This window comes from Palaemon carinicauda, chromosome 17, assembly GCF_036898095.1.
Source record: "Palaemon carinicauda isolate YSFRI2023 chromosome 17, ASM3689809v2, whole genome shotgun sequence".
Classification (NCBI taxonomy): Eukaryota; Metazoa; Arthropoda; class Malacostraca; order Decapoda; family Palaemonidae; genus Palaemon; species Palaemon carinicauda.
Window position 1 is genome coordinate 59350545 of NC_090741.1, and position 23775 is coordinate 59374319.

Here is a 23775-nt window from a genome sequence, read left to right on the forward strand (position 1 = left end):
CCAACTAGGGTTGTAGCATCCCGCTTTTCCAACTAGGGTTGCAGCATCCTGCTTTTCCAACTAGGGTTGTAGCATCCCGCTTTTCCAACTAGGGTTGTAGCATCCCGCTTTTCCAACTAGGGTTGCAGCATCCCGCTTTTCCAACTAGGGTTGTAGCATCCTGTTTTTCCAACTAGGGTTGTAGCATCCTGCTTTTCCAACTAGGGTTGTAACTTGGCTAATAATGAAGATTATTGTATGTTTCTAATTTTTGCCATTCCCTCCTGCAGAAGAACATGATGTGGAACACCCTGACGGTGCAGTACAACGCCCTCATCGAAGAGGAGTGGGATGAACACTTCAAGGTCACTTGCGAGTATGGGTACGACTTCTGGAAGACCGTGACCTTTCCCTTCCTTGATGTCGAGTAAGAATGACCTTTATTCATGTCTTTATTTTCCTTCAGTGACTAAATGCATATATTATAAAGTCATTACAAGAGTGTAAGTTTTTATTTAATAATTCAAAGATATTTTTTACTGTATCAAGTTAATGTATTTTCTAAGTCATTGTATTGTAAGTTTTGTTCATTTACGGTGAATAGTTTAAGAATATAAAATAATTAACTTTAAAAAAAATCATCATACCTCTACTCCAAAATCAAACCATTGTTCTCTAGTCTTGGATAGCGCCATAGCCTCTGTATCGTGGTCTTCCACTGCCTCTTGCGTGAGAGTTCTCTTGCTTGAGGGTACACTAGGGCACACTATTCTATCTAATTTTTCTTCCTTTTGTTTTGTTAAAGTTTTTCTAGTTTATATAGGAAATATTTATTTAAATGTTACTGTTCTTAAAATATTTCATTTTTCCTTGTTTCCTTTCCTCACTGGGCTATTTTCCTCCGTTGGGGGCCCTGGGCTTATAGCATCCTGCTTTTCCAGCTAGGGATGTAGAGTAGCAAGTAATAATAAGAACACTGGCATTATGAAAGTTGTAGAATTCTTCTGGACATATAATAACATGAGCTCTTCTTCTGCCCTCTCTCCCTGCAGAGTACAGACAGGCAACCCAGTGGTATTTACACTCACCCCTCCAGAGTGCCACATGGAAATACGTTACGGCTACGGGACAGCTGGTACCAGAGTCTCAGGTCCAGTTCGAGTCGGAGACCCACTGACGCTGGTCATCTACATGCGATCGGATTTTGGTAATGAGGAGGTGTAATTCTTTTGTTCTCTCTGGTTTTTCAACTTCTGTTCAGTGTGTCGAGTAAGGAGTGTTACAAGTCTCTTGAACAGTGCTGTATCAAACCATGACAGGACCACTATACTCAATTTTTTTTAATGAGGCGCATTTGCACAGACTCGCAGCGGGGCCTTTTTAGCTCGGAAAAGTTTCCTTCTATCTGATTGGTTAGAATTATCTTGTCTAACCAATCAGCGATTAGGAAACTTTTCCGAGCTAAAAGGGCACCCCTGAGAATCAGTGTAAATCTGCCTCACGAAAAAGAATTGACTATAGGCTCTGAGCTTCTTTGGGCCCTCAACAACCACCAATGCTCCCCGCCTCATTTCACACTTTGTACAATTTATTACAATATTACAACTGTAGTAAATAATCCATAGTTTTTACATTTAACACTGAAAGAAAAAGAAAAGTGTCATAGGGCTCTCTCTGAGTGATCCCCTGCTCTTACTGGGCTCAAGTCTTCAGCCTAGTCAGCATTATGGATAATATAGCCTTGCTTTTCAAGAGATATGTACTTATAATTATTAAGTCCAAAATTGCCAGTAGGGAGATGATATTGTAATAACAGCATCAGATAACAATCTTGGACTACACTGAAGTTCTAATTTGTACTGCGTGAAGAATTTTGTAAATTACCAACAAAAATCACATGAACTAGATCGTTAGGGACCGGAAAACATTAGATTTGTGGATGATTCCATGAAAACCAGCAATCCCATCTTATTTCATTGCCTTCAACTCTGCTGTAAAAGATATCTTTTAAAACATTTTTATTTTCTTTACAGAAGATTATTAGATAAGTTGTGCTTATGATAAAACTAAGTTTCCTTTTTGAAAGAAAAATTCTATGTAGAAATTATCTAATTATGGTGTTTCACTATATGAATATTTAATATTTACCCCCTCCCCCTACCAAAAAAAGGATATGATTACCTATACCAAAAGTCTCTTCAGTGTGTTGCAGATAATTCAGTTTTCTGTAAAATCCAAAGTATACATTTCTGATCAACCCTTATACATCTCATTGTTTCTCATGTCTTTACCTCGTTCTAGAAGGATTCGATATCGTAGTCAGTGACTGCTACGCCCACAATGGAGGAAATAAAAAGATAACGCTTATTGACCACTATGGGTGAGTACTTTCTTATCGAATACTGTTAACAGGTAAGCAAACACCTGGTCCAGAGTTTTAATGGGTGTCCCAGTATCTGGTGCAAAATCTTTATAGGTAATCCACTACCTGGTTCAAAGTCCTAATGGGTAATCCTGTACCTGGTCCAATGTTTAGATGGGTACCCCACTGTGTGGTCCAAAATCTCAATGAGTAACCTATTATCTGGTCCAGAGTCTTGATAGGCAATTCACTACCTTGTCCCAAATCTGAATATGTAACCCAGTATCTAGTCTAATATTTAGATGGGGACCCCACTGCGTGGTCCAAACTCTTACTGGGTGCCCTATTACCTGATCCAGAGTCTTAATAGGTAATTCACTACCTTGTCCCAAATCTTAATGTGTAACCCAGTATCTAGTTCAATCTTTAGATGGGTACCTCACTATGTTGGTCCAAATTTTTAGTGAGTAACCTTTTACCTGGTCCAGAGTCTTGATAGGTAATTCCCTACCTTGTCCTAAATCTTAATATGCAACCCAATATCTTGTCCAATGTTTAGATAGGTACCCCACTTTGTGGTCTAAATTCTTAATGAGTAACCTATTACCTGGTCCAGAGTCTTGATAGGTAATTCACTAGCCAACGGAGTAAGTGACCATCAGTCTAATGAAATATCTCTCTTCCAACAGGTGCCCGGTGGATGAAAAACTAATCAGTCACTTTGAAGGTACCTGGACAGCGGACGAGGTCTATGAGACGCAGGTATATGCTTTCATGAAGACGTTCAGATTCACCGGATCCCCGGCACTTTACATCGAATGCGACGTGCGCATGTGCCACGGAGACTGCCCCGTAAGACCTCTGTGACATGTTATTCCTAATTCAATGAATAGTCAAGAGTCTTTGAAATAGTTTTATAAATGTGTGGTCATGGGTTTCCAGGGTGTACTCTGGCAGTGTGAGATGAAAAGATTAAGGTTTATCGACTTGTGGCACCTAACTGATAGAAAATCAACCACAGAATCTTGCAAGAGATCTTAGAAAGTTTGGTTATTTTAGCATTTGGGTCACAATGATGCCTGAAATATAGTATAGTCACTGAGAGAAAACCACCCGAGTCCTTTTTCTCTTTTTGACAGACTCAGCCGTGTCACTGGAGACGGGGAAAGAAGGAAAGAAGGTCCGTTGGGCAAGAGGAAGGAAAGGGCCTTAATGGTAAAGATGGCGGCACCGGTCCTCCATCCAACGTGTCTGAGTCTCTTAGCTTATTCCAGTCCATCCAGGTTGTAAGAGACGAACATTTGACTTCCAGCGCGAATAGTAAGAATAAGTAGTTATTTTAGTATTTCTTGACCAAATGTCCATAATTTAAAGTAAAAATATGATGTATAATAGATAAAGTTTTACTTCCAAGCTAGACCTATGCTAAATCATAATGCCCATGTACAATAATAAGTTTCTGTCATGACTTTTTTTTAGGTGATGATTACGAAGATGTTTGCTTGAAGACTGGAACGGTTTCAGCCTTAGCAGGTAATTGCAATTTTTTTTTTATTAGCGAGAGGTATTCGTAAGTTTTAATTAAAAACAATTGTATCTTATAATCCATGATATTGTTCTTGTTAAATGGATTATCACTTATATCAGGGGAAAATAACAATTAACAGTTAACGTAGATCTTTGAATACTGTAATAATTTGGCCTTTTTGTTATTTTTTCTTTAGGCCTATAGTTCTTTGAACATCTGTGATAATTTGGCCTTTTTTTCTCTAGGCCTATAGTTTGTATATTCACCCCCAACTACTTTCATTTTACAAATTTCCCCCTTAGTAAACTCCAAATGAAACTTATCTTTAGATATAATAATAATATCTGAAAATTATTAACATTATCAATAACAAAATGAGATTCATTTCTTTGAACAGGGGTGATAGCCGTAATACTCGGTTTACTCACCGCTGCCTGCGGTGTCCTGTGCATAAGACTTCGACGAATGAAAAAGCAGCAAGACTCCAATCCTCCTGGAACTCCAAGGAAACCGAGCCTGTCCTACGCATCTCACTACAAGTCTGATTTCGTTCCTCCAATTAAACGAAGGCTGGAATAAAAAAGAAAACAAAAAAACGGACTTGGAAAAAAGATATAGGCCTACAGTAGATAGATTGTAGTTTGAGCTGTCATCTTGTCTTCCGTGAAAAATTTTTCTTTATCATTTCATCATCTATTTGCGTAGATTATACCAGAAAAACTGGTTTATTTATTAGTGTTTTCAATAAACCAAAGGCAGTCTTCGAAGTACCGCTCTCTGGTACATAATGAGTACAAACCAAGACTCTTCGCTTTAGTATAGAATGTGTAACCAATGGTGTAAGCAACTAGACTATTTCCATATCATTCCAAACCTAATATTGGAGAATCTTCATATTTGTCTCTATGGATAGTTTGCAGGATATACCAGATTACCTACAACTCGGATAGTAGGCAGCAATTAAATACTTGGTAACTCTTTCCAACGTCAATCGATCAATTAATTCGTCACTGAAAGAGTTGCTCGGTAGAGTTACGAGAAAACATTTCTAAGCCATTTTTTTAATTGAAATCTGTTGTAACTGTAGTCCATTGGCTTAAAAACATGTCTGAAGCCAATTGGTCTGAAGGTACGTCTGTAGACTATTTGTCTAAAGACTAGTCTGTAGTCAGTTGGTCTAAAGATATGTCTGATAATCATTGGTTTAAAGATATGTCTGATAATCATTGGTCTGAAGATATGTATGTAGTTCATTTGTCTGAAGACATGTCTGCAGCCCATAGATCTAAAGACATTTGTAGCCCCTTTGGTCTAGAGACATGTCTGTAGTCCATTGGTCTAAAGACATTTCTACCCCATTGGTCTAAAGACAGGTTTGTAGCGTATTTGTCTAGAGATATTTCTAGCCCATTGGTCTTAAAACATGTCTATAACACATTGGTCTAAAGACATTTCTAGCCCATTGGTCTAAAGACATGTCTGATATCTATTGGTCTAAAGATACTCGTATGTCTGTAGTTCATCTTTCTAAAGACAGGTCTGCAGCCCATTGAGCTAAAGACATTTGCAGTCCATTGGTCTAAAGACATGTCTGCAACCCATAGATCTAAAGATATTTCTAGCTCATTGGTCTGAAATCATGCATGCAGCCCATTGATCTATAGACATGTCTGCAGCACATTGAGCTAAAGACATCTATAGTTAATTGATCTTAAGACAACACGATAGCCCATTGGTCTAATGATACATTTTCAGCCCTTTGGTTTAAAGACACGTCGGTGGTCCATTGGCCTAATGACACATCAAAAGGTCATAGGTCTAGAGACGATTCTGTAGTCCATCAGTCGCTCAAGAGATATGTCTGTAGTCCACCGGTGATAATATTTGTAGATTAACAAAACGTACATTGTTAAATATCAATGGAGATTTACAAAATATTTACCATGGTATATAATCCTGCAAGATTTGTTTATGCTTCATCAAGCAGTTTATTTATCGTTCAAGACTTAATAATGGAATCGCTCATATTGGACTAGGAATTTTATGTTTCATATCATTGTCATCATCATTATCTTCTAACAGGTTATCTTTGGGACAAAGTCCCATATTTATATGTCGGTTGTAGTTCATAGTTTTCTTGAATAACTTATAAATTTGTGTCATAGCTGTTTTTGAGTAGGCCTAGTGCTTGGAAGTTTTCACATTTAGTGTTTAGGGACAACTCAATAAGTCTTCAGTTACCAGATGCATGTACTGTATATAAAGAAAAAAAAACTTCAATGATGGAAAAAAAAATCCTAAGAGAGTGAATCAAAAGACATGGTTTAGACAGGTTCATGAGGGCATTTCTTATTTCTGTAGATCATAACATTATAAAATCTCATCTCAGCCAGGGCATTCCACCTGTTATTCTTATTTATTTATATTTATATCAATGTTTCAAACTATTCACATTTACAATTCTATACAAATTCCACTTTAATATTAAGATTTTTTTAGTAAATTAGATTTTCATGTCTTCAAAGATGTACATTTCTTGGTAAAGAAATTATTTGGGTAGAAAGGGGAATTTTGGGGATCAGAATGTTTTAGTAATGCTTCTCAAATCTTGTTGATAATGTAGGCGACTTTGTGTGATGTTATGTAAACTAATTTACGTTTTATATCCTTGAAAACAAATTAACTATAACTTTTGTTTGGAGGAAAACATAAAATTCTCTATTCGCTAACACCGTTTCATGAAAAAAGTAGTATCATCTAGAATGAGCCCAACCAACGTATAGCAAGAATGATTTTTTATATATGGATATGTTTGTGAACGTTGAATTTTGTAGTAAATAAATTTATATACATGAAATTTGTGTTTAATTATGAATTCAAATGTTGAATTACGTTTTTTCCTCAGTCTACAAGCCAGCAAATAAAACGTGCAATGTGAGATTTTTAAAAATTATCTTACGGTGCACATAAAGTCCCGCTCATCGTACCAAAGACAAGAGTTATCGTACGGTCATAATCGGTTTCTACTGCACTAGCAGCTGTCCCTCTAGTAATTATTCTGGTCTCGGCATTAAAATAGGTAATAAACTAAATGTTACCTATTTTATTTATCAAATTAAAGAGTTGAGCTTATAAGGGGCTTGTCAACTTTCCTCAGATTTGGATTAACGTTGTGGACAAGGTGCTCATGTTGTCATACGAGTCTAGTATTTTTATTTTTTTCTTCAATCAGTCTGTTGACATAAACTTAATTAACCAGGTATTACAACTAGTTCTCTCAATTTCGTCTTATTTGCTTTTTTTCTCGTAGATTTGCCATATCACAACTAATAGACTACATGTCATTGCCTTCGCATAATTTAAAAAATCCGACGGTTGTTGCTTTTCAAGTTCAAGGAAGGAAATTTTATTATCTTTTTTATATTATATGAAGTTTTCATCATACTTTATGTTTACATTTAATTCATTCAGTTAAATGTTGTGTCACACGTAAAGGACACTCTGACATCTTATGGTGGCCTATAGGAAACGTCCCTGCCTGGTGGTCTGCTGGACGGGAAGTCCAGCAGACCATCAGGCAGGGACGTTTCCTATCAAGTTTTGGGGAGCCTATGAGTTAACCTGCTGAGTCATCAGCAGTCATTGTCTGGTCATCCCTGGTCCTAGCTTTGGTGGACGGGGGTATTGGGGCTGGTCAAATCGATATATGGTCAGTCTTTGCATTGTCACTGTCCCTTGCCTCTGCCATTCACGAATGACCTTTTAAGATCAAAAGCTGGACTGTTTTGAGAGCAAGAGTCCGTGTAGGCATTAGTTTAAAGGTAGTATATTTGTTCATATCATATGAACGAACATAATTTTACTATTATTACTAGGCAAGCTAGTTACAAATATAATTGGAAAAGCAAATACTGAAACCTCCATTATAGCCCTTATAAGAAATCAATTAATTGATAAAAGGAAATAGAGGATTAACGATTAAGCTATTAATGAGAAATAATATAAAAAAAATGAAATTAAGACATGATCATAATGACATATATTCCAGAAACTAATTATATTTTTGAAATATTTTGGTTGTCTTGTCAGCTTTGTCAGACATTATCAACTTTACAACCATACAATTTTTTTTCCTTAGAATATATAGTAGTAATTTTACAGTCCGGTGAAGAAGTACTTTGAACTTTGTTCAGTGTGAAAGAATTGTTAATTTTATTTTGTTATTGTGGTAGTTACTCGTGACAATTCTTCATTTTACTTTCTATTGGTCTAACAAGAAAAAACTAGACTTAGACCTAGTTTTGCCTTTTGGCATTTATTCTCTAAGGAGATCAGAAGTTAACATTTACCTGAAAAAAAAACAACTTCTAAATATGAATTAGACAGAAAAACGAAATAAGCATCCCGGATTTAATTTTAAATTGAAACGAAAGAATATTGATGACTACTAAAATTTTTGATAAATTTATTTAAATTTCGCCACCTGCAGCTGAACACAGATTAAAAATTTATGATAAATCACTTCAAAACACATTAGTTATTTATTCAGCTGTTTATCGTGAATTCGCAATCATAAAAGTAAGAAAAAAATCGCAATCATTTTGCATCAGGCAACAAAGTTACAAAATTGCCACTATAGAGTGTCTGTTTATGTATTGTTATCATGACGAAGAGTTGCCATTCGTACGATAATTATCGTACATGTACGATTATTTTGGGTCCGGTCCGATACATACCTTAGGTATATACAATGTATGTATGTGTTTAATTAAACAATCATACTAAAATATTTTGAAATAAGTCAATCATTTAACTCACAAATAATTATATTGAAACTGTGTATGATAATTTTGGTTGAAAAACGACAATTTTAAGGCTCATGTACGACAATCCAGTCGAAATAATCTGGCAACCCTGTGACATGACGAAGACTCCATTCAGTGTCAGTGATCCGTGTTTTGACCTTCCTGAAACCTTACCTTCATAATTCATTGTGTAGTTCGCAAATACTATGTGAACGTGTAATGAAGGTTTTTTCACCACGTCATGTGAATTTGGTCATATCGCAAACATTTGAAGGTAATTATTTACATCTTGAATTTCGGGAATACTTATACCAAATGTTTTTGCGGTACCTATATTTGTTACTTTTTCCACTTGTCATTGTTGATATTAGTGAGAACTTATATTTATGATTGTTGGTGTCAGTGACAACTATAGATATATATATATATATATATATATATATATATATATATATATATATATATATATATATATATATATATATATATATATATATATATGGAGTAGACCTGGTGTTTAATGTCAAAAGGTATGAATGAAAAAGCTACATTTTAAAAGGGGCACAAACACGAGAAAACCATGTAGCCTAAGGTTCTCCACCCAAAACCCCGAGTTCTCACTGGGGGTCCCCCATTATCGTAGTATATATATATATATATATATATATATATATATATATATATATATATATATATATATATATATATATATATATTCTGAAACTATTCATTTGCGACGGGAACGGGTGTCATTTTCGAAGAGAGCGTAATTTTTGTTTATAAGGTAAAGTAGTTTTTTTTCCTAGGTTACATTGCCCTGTAATACACCACAATAATACCCAAACTTCATATTGTATTTCATACGAAGATAAACAATTCACCCATAAAGAAAATTATTTGACTAGTAATGAGAAAGTTTACGCCTGTCCCAACCAACTATATACACCCTATTTTTTGTGTGAGTATTGTATGTATATATACATTTCTATGTACAGTATGTATGTACACCAACTAATTAAGCATTGCTTACCCGCCACCCTCTGTTAAAGAGCCTCCTTCCTCCCAACCTAAGTCTCCTAAGCTTGTGAATTAATTAAAATTGGATGGGTGTAGCCTAACCTAACCGATAATGCCAGCTTTATATTCTTTATCCCTTGTTAACCGACCTAACCTGACTATGCATATTGTAGATTTATTCAAATTAGGTGTGAGTGCCTAATCTAACTTAGGATGCTGGGTGCTTGAAGTGGTTGGGCTTTGCCTCTGTAACTTCCCTGTTTAATATAACCTAACACGCTGTAGAGTAAATCAAGTTACTGTATAGGGGTACGTCCCAAACTAATTTAGAGGGTTGTGCCAACTTACATGGCTTGTAACTCCATAAAGGTCAAATTCATAAATTGCAGCCCAACATTGTATGCTTTACCATAAAACAGCACGGTAAATGTCTAGGAGAAGGCCGCACCCGTTTTTCAAGTATTAACGACGAAAAACGGCAAAAAACAACCAGATTATTGTTGCACATTGCATAGAAACATGAGGAAATGAATAAAAAAGAAACTAAGACTTAACTCTTACACACAAAATGTAAGCATAAACCTACTACTACAATTATGGGGGACCCCAGTGGGAAGCGGGGTTTTTGGGTGGGGGGAGGAGGAGAAAAGTGATTTTTCGGGGCACTACCGAACCTAATACAACCAACTAACCTACCCTGGGGGGCCTGTACCCCTACCTAGGCCTACCGGGGGGGCTTTGCCCCCCCCCCCCTGCGACCCCCCCCTTAAGGCCACAGTGATTTTCAGGGCACCACCGAACCTAATACACCCACCTAACCTAGCCTAATAGCCCTGTACCCCTACCGGGGGGGGGGGGGGGGGGGCCTTCGCCCCCCCTGCGACTCCCTCTTAAGGACACTACCTAACACATCCATCAAACCAAATCCAAAGTGATGGTACTGCTGTATACATCGTTATACTATCACCATTATAATATACTCCATAAATTAATGAAGCTTACCTTAACCTGTTGGTTGATAAAGATGTGCTGCTGCTTTGAGGAAAACGTGAAGCCGTTGCGAAGGTTCCCTGACATGCAGGACAATTTTTATTTTGTAAAATTAAATTGTGTCTCTGGCACAAATCCACTAGTTTTTCAATATAACCCCGAATAAGTAAGAACAATTTCATTGTAACTTAGGAAACAGTCAGGACAAGAAGATGGAATTTCAACTTCTTGTGCAATATCAGATGACGTGCTTGCTACGGCCTCGATGTCTAGGAACGAAATAAAATGGCTGGGTAAGAAAATGTATTGTCGCACTGTGATGGGTAAGAAAATGTATTGTCACACTGTGATTGGCCAAACGTAAAGACGTCATTGGGAAAGAAAATGTATTGTCGCACTGTGATTGGCCAAACGTGAAGACGTCATAGTGGACTAGTTTGTCTGCGGATTATAGTGGTTACAGGGCTCATTTGAGCAAAAATAAGACACAGTCAACAATAACAACAGACTTAGAAAAATCTGGGAGGAAGACAAGAGTAGCGTGAGTTTGATCGTCGATATTTCGACTATTATTGATTTTCACTAAATTGTCTCACTGGTATACCATTATATACATACATTCCTACATATTCTAGTAAAAATAAATTGAATATCAGTGATATCTTCATGCGGCCCTCTCCTAGACATTAACCAACAGCACTTTATATAATTAAAAAAAAAATGCTTAGGCCGAAATTTTGATGATAAACTGACACGCAGTTTTACACCTTAACATCTAGGAGAATACTAGGATATGTATCAGAGGGCAAACAGGGCGTTTGCCACACTAAATGCATGAGCAGTTCTGTTGCATAATATATTACTGTATCTTAACTATGTAACTGTCAAACTGAAATTTGCAGGTGTTTAATATGTTGGTAAAATATTTCCTGTACCTGTATTAAGAAAATGTGTTGTCAATTGAGTACCGCATTCTGTATAATAGGGAAATAATGGCTTGAAAATAACCCTTGAGGCAATAATTCAATTAATGCATATTAACCAACCTGTACAGGAGTGGGAAAAGTGGCTTTGTGCCTGCCATTCAAAAACGTAAAACGAAACCACAGAAAAAAATGGCACCCTTGCCTGAGAATTTGGTGGTATTGTTCATTAGTTATTAGCTTTTGGGAAAGAATCTCGCCTTTATAACCTTATTTACAACCTATGTAATGATTTATTGCTAAAAAAAACATTCTTCAAATGTGATATCTTCGTATGGAACCATTTTCCAGAATTTCCATCATGGTGATTTTATGTAAATCTTTACTTTTATACTAACAATGTTAATCATCGAAATCATATGTTCCTAATTCTAACTTAACAGTGTCATTCATAGGGGGAGATTGGTAGTATGGAATTTTGGCCCTAAAGCTGGCTCTGGGGGCCAAGAAGCCATTTATTGCCCATGTGCTAATAATGAAATTTGGAGAGGTTGGAGATCCAGATGGAAGAAGGGAAGCAGGAATGGACATAAAGTAGAATGTTAAGAAATATTCTCTCTACATAGACTGATCTTGGATGCTACATCTCAGCTCCTCATTCATTTGCGATTTTGTGACCAGTAACATGGTAATTTGAAACATCATGTTGTGGCAACTTATAAAGGGAAAATTCTGGAAAATGTCCTAACCTTGCCTTCTTCAGCTAATATGGGATGCTGGAACAGGCGTGGATCTCCTTGGTATTACTGACAGATGAAGTTGACGTTTATGTCATTTGTCATTCGCACCTTGAAGTGAGAAGAAACAAAATGGAAGGAATATATAGATAGAGACAGAAATACATTACATACTGTAAGCATCCCTACCCCATGTGGATGTTTTGATCTATAAATTTTAGGAGTGGATAATCCAACATGTACTCGATCACTCGCGCTAATCGCTTCTGCTGGATCTGTAAAAGTTGCTTATTTTTTGTTGGTAATGAAAGCTAGTAAAGAGAGAAAATGGGTCCCTGAGGAGACTGCAGTGGAACTAGCAAATTCATTTGGCCACATCCAGTGTATTGGCTTGTAGGTTTAATAGCTTATGCAAAAGATTTTTCACCAAAATAGAAAGGTTTACCAGGATGGGACTAAAATTAACGCAGAGAAAATTGCCCAAGACAGACTGTCTTGCTTGGTAAAGACGAAAGAAGAATTTAGTATATGAATTTGGGTTGTATAGCCCCTTGCTAAGGCCTGTGAAGCCATTCAGTGCCCAAATGCAATGGGGGGAAACCCCTCAAGGTATACTAAGAAGTAAAAGTTAGAGGTTGGACAGCTACATGGAAAAAAAGGAAGTGGGAAGGGAGGTAAAATATAATGCTATAAACCAAATGCAGCTCACCAATGAAGAAAACCATCTCAGGCACTGAGGTTGTTGGGAAAGTACTGAGCTTGAAGATTCTGGTGGAATCATATAAAGCGAGGATACCCTAGAAGAATGCCCCACATGGGAAACTCTCTATTCAGCTTGTTGGAAACGGCAGTATTTCTTGAACCTAACTGTGGATATGTCACCTTAATTATTAATATTGCCAATAAAGTGAATGGAGAAAACGTTGCTCTATAAATTTAAAATCGCATCCATTTTAAACTGCTGGATCTATGTTGATTGGACTGTTTTAATTATTGATAAATATCCTAGCATTGTAGCCTGTGAGACTATTCAGTGCCAAAGTGCAACTCGAGGAAAACTCTGCAGTTACACTGAAGTAAATGTTAGAAAAGAGATTAGGCAAAATGGAAGAAAGGAGGTAAAATAAAAGGATGTTCTGTATAGCAAATGCAGCTAGAGGTCAAAGAAATGCAATGAAGACCATTAAGTAATCTCTAATGTACACTGATTATTCTAACCCCCTCTACAGGGTTTGGATCTAGAGGGGAAAAATTAGGTACTGAAAGTTCCTTGTTCATGTTAATCAGATACAAGAGTGTTATGTACAGTCTCTTAGAATGCATCTCTAGTACAGTGGAACCTCTACATACGAACGTATCTACGTCCGAATTTTCCAACATCCGAAGTAAAATTCGAGCAAATTTTTGACTCTACACCCGAATTTTCAATATTAAACTTACCCGATAATCATGTAGCTGTCAACTCCGTTGCCCGACAGAATTCTATGGAGGGATACGCCAGCTATCACAATACTAGAAGGGGGTGTACTTACCAGCGCCACCTGTGGCCAGGTACTCAAGTACTTCTTGTTGACACCTCCTCAATTATTCCTCTGTCGTGCTTCTGACAAGACGTTCTGGGATACGCTTATGTTCTTGGAGTATTTTCACGACTTTGGTGAAGTATTTCTCTTTGATTTCGGCTGTCGCCTTACTGGAAACTTCTATTTTAGCTTAGTTAGCTTTTGGAATTAATTTGATTAATTTTGGTGACGAAGAGAGTATGAACTCTCGTTCACCTTTCAATGGCCGACCCTTCCCTTAGACGGAAGTGTTGGTGTCTAAGAGAGTATAGACTCTCTTTCTTAATTTTGCTTAACAAAGTTATAGATTTATTTTATATCTCTCCGCCTCTTATAGGCCTCTTCGATTAACTTCCTTTTATTATAAACTTATTAAAATTAATTTTTATATTTGTTTATATTCGACCTTCCTAATAGTAGGCGGTCTTTTCTTGGTACCGAAGTTAATTATCGTGAGTCCGTCATTTCGGTTTTACCTGTTAACATATTATGCTATTTTAAGGTCTTTGAAAGAATTTCTTTGATAGTCTCGTACTTTTTCAAAGTTGAACTAACGTTTTGTTTGTCTCGGCAGTTGTTGACGTTCAGAACGTTTCAACTTGCACTCTATCGTTACGATAGAGAAAGAATGTTCACGGTTTCACATTGCAGTAAGAGTAACCGTGTCTAGCGTTTTGTTCATTCTTTCTTAACTTAATGGTTTTGATCCTAATAAGGAACTTTTCTTTTTGGGAAATATTTCAGTTTTTTCCTTTAACAATAATATGTTTTAACGATATATATGATTGGGCTCTTCTCTCAGGTTCTAAGTCAAGAGAGAGAGAGAGAGAGATAGAGACGGAGGGAGAAAGAGGATAAACGTTTCCCTCAAGCCTGCCAGGCGTACGAGTAACGTCGTTATCGTTTTGCTCTTATCCCTAGTCTCTTTAGGGGAAGAAACTAAACGTTTCTAGAGTGATCTAGTGTTTAGTCTCTTTCCAGCCACTGAATTTTCTTTCATTAGATTTTTCTGTTACATTGTAATTCTGTTTTCGCAATTACTAACTTTTGAGAAGGATAGAATTGCGTGTTTCAGGTACAAACCACTTAAAGTTTCGAGTTCAGTGAAATAAGTGCAAACAGAAATCAAAGTGATAAGTGATTGATGTCAGTGTTATGCGTGAGGGTACTTTTGTGCGCGCCAGTCGTCCTCCCAGTCCGGGACCTCTTGCAAGCTCCCAAGCCCAGGGGAGAAGCAATGTCGAAGGGCAAAAGGGTTCGGCAGGCCTTGATCGGCGCACAGAAGTATCCTCGGTGGTTGTGGGCGTGTCTTACCGAGACCGTCACTCCCACCCGCAGACGATTGAGCCCTTATTTTGCTCGTCTGCAGAAGAGATTTAGAGGAGAAAATAAAGGCAGAGTAACGCTGGTCTCAGGTCTCTAGACCTCTTAAACGTAAAGTCCAGACCTATGCCAGACGTACGAAGTAAAGTTCAACAACCCGGATGCAGTAATTGGGTTAGCTCTGACTCTCCTCAGTCATCATTTTGTCGGGCTGAGAGTGCGCCTACACTCCCCCCCGCCTATGCTCGCTCCGCCTGATCGCAGTACCACCTGCCAGGCGTACGATGTTGTGGACTCTACTACAGTCCATGCAGCACAGCTTTCGGACCTGATGCGTGAGTGTCGTGCTGAGAGTGTTGCACCTCCTCCTCCTCCTGCACCGGTGGTGCACCAACCGCCTGCACCCGTTCAGCCTGTGCTGCACCCGCCTGCACCGGTGGTGCACCAACCGGCTGCACCCGTTCAGCCTGTGCTGCACCCGCCTGCACTCGCTGCACCCAGTCGCAGCACCATCTGCCAGGCGTACGATGTTGTGGACTCTACTACAGTCCATGCAAGCACAGCTTTCGGACCTGTTGCGTGAGTATCGGGCTGAGAGTGTTGCACCTCCACCTGCACCCTTTCAGCCTGTGCTCAACCCGCCTGCACTCGCTGCACCCAGTCGCAGCACCATCTGCCAGGCGTACGATGTTGTGGACTCTTCTACAGTCCATGCAAGCACAGCTTTCGGACCTGTTGCGTGAATGTCGGGCTGAGAGTGTTGCACCTCCACCTGCACCCGTTCAGCCTGTGCTCAACCCGCCTGCACTCGCTGCACCCAGTCGCAGCACCTTCTGCCAGGCGTACGATGTTGAACCTCTTTCTGTGTTCGCTGTTCCCAGTGTTGTTCAGCCTCAGCCTTCTTTAAGGCAACCTTCGGTTTGGGATCAGGAGGATTACTCCACTCTTCCTCCTCCTCCCCTGGCTGCTCCACCGGTGGTGCAACTCTCGGTGGAGGTACAACCTCTTCCACCTGTGAGTCAGTCTCCTCAGCTGCTGCACCGAGCTCAACCCGTGCACCCTGTTCCTGCACCTCAGACACCTCTGCTTGCGGGAACTTTACCTTGTTCTGCGCAACCTCGGTCTCTTCACGCTCCACTCATTCCACAGGAACAGGAACTTTCTGCACCTTCCACTGTTGTTGTTCCAGCTCGTTCTGACTCTGCTGTTCAGCATACCTTACCTCCATTTTCAAACCATGGCAAAAATATGAATCATGAGTTATGAATGTAAGGTAAACATTATGTTGATTTTTAAACCCCATGCAAGCATGCATAAAGCACTCTAGCACTGGTCATGGAATTTCTAAGAATGTTAAACGCCATGCACACGCTCTGCTTTCCTTACAGCAGGCTCTGCTTACTACATGCTCAGCATTCAGCATGCTCTGCATTCAGCATGCTCTGCATACAACATGCTCTGCATACAGCATGCTCTGCATTCAGCATGCTCTGCATACAACATGCTCTACATACAGGCATACTCTGCATTCATCATGCTCTGCATACCTTACCGCATGCTTCTCAACATATCTTGGGTTGTTGCCAACTCACTAGACTGTCAAGCAGTTTCATAACGTTGCCTTCTAGTCTGCTGCTTTTGCACCAGTGAACCCTCACTCAGAGAACTTAGCTTTTCTAGGATAAGGTCCCTGTAGATGAGAAAGTTCTTTTCTCCCTCCTTCTGATATTCCCTTGAGGACTCTGTCATTTGGAGGGAGCCTTTAGCTGCATAACCTCTTATGGACTTTTATTTAAGCATTACATGCTTACAGGGAAGGTAATGGTTCCACTTCAGCCGCTAATCCCGTCTGTTACCACACCTGCTCCCATAGACCTTGAGCTGTGTTGCATGACATGCAGTCCAAGCTTAGTCCTTGTTAGAGGATTTTTTGTTTACGGAGTCAATGTGTCACGGGGAAGACGTTCAACAACCAACAGAAGGGACTTGTTGTGACGCAGTGCGGCAACCTCAGCAACCCGTTAAGGAGTTGTCTGTACGACCCAGATAGTCTAGACAGATTCGGGTTGTCACTGTACTTCCTCGCTTGCCCATGATTGACAGTTTACAGACTGTGCAGCAGTATCATGATCTTGTGTCCGGCTCCGTCAGACGACTGGCTTTTAAGAGCTCCCACAAGTCGTCGCTGTCTGGAGATTTTCAAATGGACTATGGATCTGACCAAGGAACTGGGCCTCCTGGTCAATTTTGAGGAGTCTCAGCTCGTTCCATCCCAGACCATTGTTTCCTTGGGTATGGATCTTCAGAGTCGAGCTTTTCGGACTTGTCCGTCGGCCCCAAGGATCTTCCAAGCCCTAGAATGCATCCAGAGCATGCTGAGAAGGAACCGATGCTTAGTCAGGCAGGGGATGAGTCTAACAGGGACACTTTCATCGCTGGCCCTGTTCATCGAGTTAGGGAGACTCCACCTCCGCCCCCTTCAGTATCATCTAGCTGCTCACTGGATAAAGGACTTGACGCTAGAGACGGGCTCAGTTCCTGTTTCCGAAGAGATGAGGTCTACTCTAACGTGGTGGAAGAACAGCATTCTTCTCAAGGAAGGTCTACCTTTGGCTGTTCAGACCCCCGACCACCGTCTCTTCTCGGACGCATCGGACACGGGCTGGGGTGCGACACTGGACGGACAGGAATGCTCGGGAACATGGAATCAGGAGCAAAGGACACTTCACATCTATTGCAAGGAGTTGTTGGCAGTTCATCTGGCCTTGATAAACTTCAAGTCCCTCCAGCTTAACAAGGTGGTGGAGGTGAACTCCGACTACACCACAGCCTTGGCTTACATCTCCAAGCAGAGAGGGACTCATTCGAGGAAGTTGTTCAAGTTCGCAAGGGACCTCCTCATTTGGTCAAAGATCGAAAGCTCACGCTGGTAACGAGGCTCATTCAGGGCGATATGAATGTCATGGCAGATCGCCTCAGCCGTAAGGGTCAGGCCTTCCCCACAGAGTGGACCCTTCACAAGAATGTTTGCAGCAGACTTTGGGCCCTGTGGGGTCAGCCAACCATAGTTCTATTCGCTACCTCGATGACCAAGAAGCTCCTCTTGTATTGTTCTCCGATTCCAGACCCAGCAGCAGTTCGCGTGGATGCCTTTCTGCTGGATTGGTCCCATCTCAACCTGTATGCATTCCCGCCGTTCAAGATTGTCAACAGGGTACTTCAGAAGTTCGCCTCTCACAAAGGGACACGGTTGACGTTGGTTGCTCCCCTCTGACCCGCGAGAGAAGGGTTCACCGAGGTACTGCAATGACTGGTCGACGTTCCCAGGACTCTTCCTCCTAGAGTGGACCTTCTGCGTCAACCTCACGTAAAGAAGGTACACCCAAACCTCCACGCTCTTCGTCTGACTGCCTTCAGACTATCGAAAGTCTCTCAAGAACTAGAGGCTTTTCGAAGGAGGCAGCCAGAACGATTGCCAGAGCAAGGACGACATCCACTCTCAGAGTCTATCAGTCTTAATGGGAAGTCTTCCGAAGCTGGTGCAAGGCCAATGCAGTTTTCCTCAACCAGTACCACTGTAACCCAGATTGCTGACTTCCTGTTACATCTAAGGAACGTAAAATCCCTATCAGCTCCTACGATCAAGGGTTACAGAAGTATGTTGGCAGCGGTTTTCCGCCACAGAGGCTTGGATCTTTCCTCCAACAAAGATCTACAGGACCTCCTTAGGTCTGTTGAGACCTCAAAGGAACGTCGGTTGTCCACTCCAGGCTGGAATCTAGACGTGGTCCTAAGGTTCCTAATGTCATCAGGATTTGAACCGTTCCAATCAGCCTCTTTTAAGGACCTCACATTAGAAACTCTTTTCCTCGTGTGCTTAGCAACAGGTAAAAGAGTAAGTGAGATCCACGCCTTCAGCAGGAACATAGGTTTCACATCTGAAACGGCTACATGTTCCTTGCGGCTCGGTTTTTTTGGCTAAAACGAGCTTCCTTCCCGTCCTTACCCTAAGTCGTTCGAGATCCCAAGCCTGTCCAACATGGTGGGGAACGAACTAGAGAGAGTACTTTGCCCTGTTAGAGCTCTTAAGTACTATCTAAGAAGGTCAAAACCATTACGAGGACAATCAGAAGCCTTATGGTGTGCTATCAAGAAGCCTTCTCTACCAATGTCTAAGAACTCAGTTTCTTACTACATCAGGCTTCTGATTAGAGAAGCAAATTCTCATCTGAAGGAAGAAGACCTTGCTTTGCTGAAGGTAAGGACACATGAAGTGAGAGCTGTGGCTACTTCAGTGGCCTTCAAACAAAACCGTTCTCTGCAGAGTGTTATGGATGCAACCTATTGGAGAAGCAAGTCAGTGTTCGCATCATTCTATCTCAAAGATGTCCAGTCTCTTTACGAGTACTGCTACACCCTGGGTCCATTCGTAGCAACGAATGCAGTAGTAGGCGAGGGCTCAGCCACTACATTCCCATAATTCCATAACTTTTTAACCTTTCTCTTGAATACTTTTTATGGGTTGTTCGGTCGGCTAAGAAGCCTTCCACATCCTTGTTGATTTGGCGGGTGGTCAATTCTTTCTTGAGAAGCGCCGAGGTTAAAGGTTGTGATGAGGTCCTTTAGTATGGGTTGCAGCCCTGTATACTTTAGCACCTTTGGGTTGATTCAGCCTCCAAGAGGAACGCTGCGCTCAGTAAGGAAGACGAACTTAAAAAAGAGACAGAGTAACGGTTCAATTCGACTTCCTTACCAGGTACTTATTATTTCATTGTTATTTGAGATAACTGTTATATGAAATATGGGATACTTAGCTATCCTTTAATCTTGTACACTGGTTTTCACCCACCCCCCTGGGTGTGAATCAGCTACATGATTATCGGGTAAGTTTAATATTGAAAAATGTTATTTTCATTAGTAAAATAAATTTTTGAATATACTTACCCGATAATCATGATTTAATTGACCCTCCCTTCCTCCCCATAGAGAACCAGTGGGACCGAGGAATAATTGAGGAGGTGTCAACAAGAAGTACTTGAGTACCTGGCCACAGGTGGCGCTGGTAAGTACACCCCCTTCTAGTATTGTGATAGCTGGCGTATCCCTCCATAGAATTCTGTCGGGCAACGGAGTTGACAGCTACATGATTATCGGGTAAGTATAATCAAAAATTTATTTTACTAATGAAAATAACATTTTTATTTCGACACATGAAGTAAGCAATTTTCGTCGTACCGGTTGTATCCGAATTTTTCGACACACGAAGTACAATTTGAACACGTTCCTACTCTACACCCAAATTTTTTTTCAACACCCAAAGTAAACAATACCCGTACGCGTAGTTGGTACTCATAGCGCTGGATGTGTTTTTTATTTCCGCCGATAGAAGGCAGCACTTCGACCTCGGAGGGACCCTCAATTAGCGTGGCTTGGGTCAGTCTTCTGTTCTCGTCGGCTTCGTGTGGTTGTGCCCTGTGCGTTCTGCTATTACTGTACTGTTTTAATCGGGATTTTTTACGTGCATCCTTTTACGGTAATTTACGTAAAGCATGGGTCCTAAAAGGCTTAGTTTTGCAAGTGGTAGTGGTAGTGGTGAGAAAAGGAAGAAGGAAATGCTTTTTTTAGGCGTAAAGCAAAAAATTATTGAAAAACATGAGCGTGGAGTCCGCGTGACTGAACTTGCTAAAGAATATGGCCGTAATATGTCGACGATCTCGACAATCCTGAAACAGAAGGAAGCCATTAAAGCAGTGAAACCTTCTAAGGGGATCACCATCATTTCAAAACGCCGTAGCCCTATCATAGAAGAGATGGAATGACTTCTGCTAATCTGGATCAAAGACAGAGAGATTGTTGGCGACACCATCACCGAAACCATCATCTGCGAGAAGGCGCACGCCATCTTCACGGACTTGAAGGAGGAGAGCTCTGGGGGTGATGCTGGGGAGAGTTCAACTGAACCTTCCTCAGACGATTTCAAGGCATCTCGTGGCTGGTTTAAGAAATTTAAGAAACGGTCCGGGATTCATTCAGTTGTTCGCCACGGAGAGGCTGCTAGTGCGGACACAAAGGCTGCAGCTGACTTTGTCAAGAACTTTGAAAGGATCGTCCTGGAAGAAGGCTACGTAGAGCAGCAGGTGTTTAATTGTGATGAAACCTGGCTGTTTTGGAAGAAGATGCCCAGTCGAACCTACATCACCGCCGAAGAGAAGAAATTGCCTGGGCATAAGCCAATGAAGGATCGGTTGACTCTTGCCATATGTGCCAATGCTAGCGGGGACTTTAAAGTCAAGCCCTTACTGGGTTACCATTCGGAGAACCCTAGGGCCTTTAAGGCACACAACGTGGATAAGGACCAGCTTCATGTTTTCTGGCGATCCAACTCCAAGGCCTGGGTCACTAGGCAGTTCTTTGTCCAATGGGTTAACCAAGTTTTTGGCCCTTCTGTGAAGTATCTTCATGAGCAGAAATTGCCTTTAAAGTGCCTGCTATGCCTTGACAATGCACCCGCTCACCCCCCACCCCCCCCCCCCACCCCCGGACTTGAAGATGATATCTTCGATGAATTCAAGTTCATAAAGGTGCTGTATCTTCCACCGAATACCACCTCTATCCTCCAGCCCATGGACCAGCAAGTCATTTCGAATTTCAAGAAGCTCTACACCAAGCATCTATTCAAGCAGTGCTTTAATGTCACGCAAAGCACAAACTTAACTTTGCGTGAATTTTGGAAAAGCCACTTCAACATCGTGCACTGCTTGAAGATCATAGATCAGGCTTGGGTGGGATTAACTCGACGAACCCTCAATTCTGCCTGGAAGAAGCTGTGGCCTGATGCAGTTTCTCCCCGAGATTTCGAAGGTTTTTACCCCGAACCTGATCCCGTGGTGGGTGCAGCGGAAGACGTAGAGGAAATCGTCTCCCTTGGCAAGACCATGGGTCTGGAGGTCGACGCAGATGACATCACGGAACTCGTCGCCGAACATCACGACGAACTTACCACAGAGGAGCTCAAGGAACTCCATGCTATGTCTGAGTACATGAGTGATGAGGAGGTAGAACATGTGTTAGGTTCGGCGCAAATAAAAGGGGTGTTAGGAAAATATCAAGACGTGGTCGACTTCATCGACAAATACCACCCAAAAAAATTGCAGGTTTGTCGTGTAGTTGTGCAGTTCGATGATGTTTGCCTAACTCACTTTCGAAACATTCTGAAAAGCCGTACCAAGCAACTTTCTATCGATAGCTTCTTTAAAAAAACCGAATCGAACTCGTGATGAAGTGGTTCAAAGAAAACGGCAAAGAGTGATGCGAAAGAAATTCAATCAATTTTAAGTGGAGAGAGTGAAAGTGATTAGAATTAATCATCAAAAAGAAAAAAAAGAAAATGTAAAAAAAATATAAAATATAGAAATAAAAAAAATGAATAAGCTAAGTTAGGTTAAAGTTCACTAAGTGTAAGTTAGAATAAGTTACGGTAGTGTACTCTCATCGTAGTTAACCTCTCTACCTCCTCGCTGCCCGTCCGTCTCCTCTCTTCGTAGCAAGACCAACAACACCTGTGCTGGAGTTTCTAAGGTAAAGTGACGCTAAAAACACGTTTCTTATTTATAATTTTTTTATAATTATTTTTTTTTACATGTCTATTATCTAATTTAGTGTGCATTATTGTCATGTGTAATTATGTGTAGTAATTTATTAAGAAGTTATCATAGGTTTTTGTGCTCAACCACGGATTAATCCTATTTCAATGTATTCTTATGGGAAAATTCGTTTAGACATCCGAACATTTTCTACATCCGAAGTCAGTTGTGGAACGGATTAAATTCGTATGTAGAGGTACTGTACCACACTTGGGTCGACTAGGCCATCCAGCAATTTAAAGATAGGAAATGAGGTTTACAAAATGTGAGTTAAGATAGATGTTCTTATTAAGTAGAGAAAATAGTTGATGAAAGTGTTTGAAAATTAATTACAGTAGTACTTTGGTATATGAGATTCTGGGAACAAGCTCGTAATAAAAAATGTTCAAAAACCTAAACCATTTTTCCCGTGTACTAAAGGGAACAGACTCAATTTGCTCCACACATCCATGATTACACACACACTTCTTATTAAAGGTTTGTAAGGTCATATAGCAAATTATAACCCCAACATCAGAATTAAATGGAAATTAATAAATCATAATAAGAAATAAAGTATTGATAAATCAACTCGCACTTTATCTTTGAGGCGAGTCATGGCTGGCATATGGGAGATAAGAGAGGAGGAAGTAACACTGCTTGAAGGGAGAATCTTCCTTCATGAGATCTTCAGGTCAAATATTGTAAGATCTCTCTCTTGAATGAAGTTCACTATCACTAACTAAATCGGTTAATTTTTACCTTATGGATACTGCTTTGTCGACATATTTTACATTCACTTTTGCCAAGGAACCTAGCTAGAGTCGACTGCTTTTACCTCTTAAAATGTTATGAAAATTGGGTAAAAATTACACAAACACTGTGTGTGTGGCATATTGGCACTGCTTGACTGGTTTTGTGCTAGTC

At 40.3% G+C, this 23775-nt stretch overlaps 1 protein-coding gene and 1 long non-coding RNA gene across 3 annotated transcripts in view; both read left to right on the forward strand.

Moving 5' to 3' along the window:
- Positions 1-6699, forward strand: part of LOC137656794 (uncharacterized) — a 41203-nt gene extending 34504 nt beyond the window's left edge. The window contains exons 8-14 of the mRNA XM_068391092.1: positions 270-406; positions 1032-1186; positions 2281-2359; positions 3031-3193; positions 3481-3661; positions 3821-3874; positions 4267-6699. Coding sequence (XP_068247193.1) covers positions 270-406; positions 1032-1186; positions 2281-2359; positions 3031-3193; positions 3481-3661; positions 3821-3874; positions 4267-4448 — 951 coding nt within the window. The 3' untranslated portion in view covers positions 4449-6699. The remainder of the gene's footprint in view (positions 1-269; positions 407-1031; positions 1187-2280; positions 2360-3030; positions 3194-3480; positions 3662-3820; positions 3875-4266) is intronic.
- A 2114-nt stretch (positions 6700-8813) lies between these two features.
- The window catches only part of LOC137656795 (uncharacterized), a 41605-nt gene continuing 26643 nt past the window's right edge, over positions 8814-23775 (forward strand). For both annotated transcript variants that reach the window (XR_011047021.1, XR_011047020.1), the window contains exon 1: positions 8814-8948. This is a non-coding gene — a long non-coding RNA (uncharacterized lncRNA). The remainder of the gene's footprint in view (positions 8949-23775) is intronic.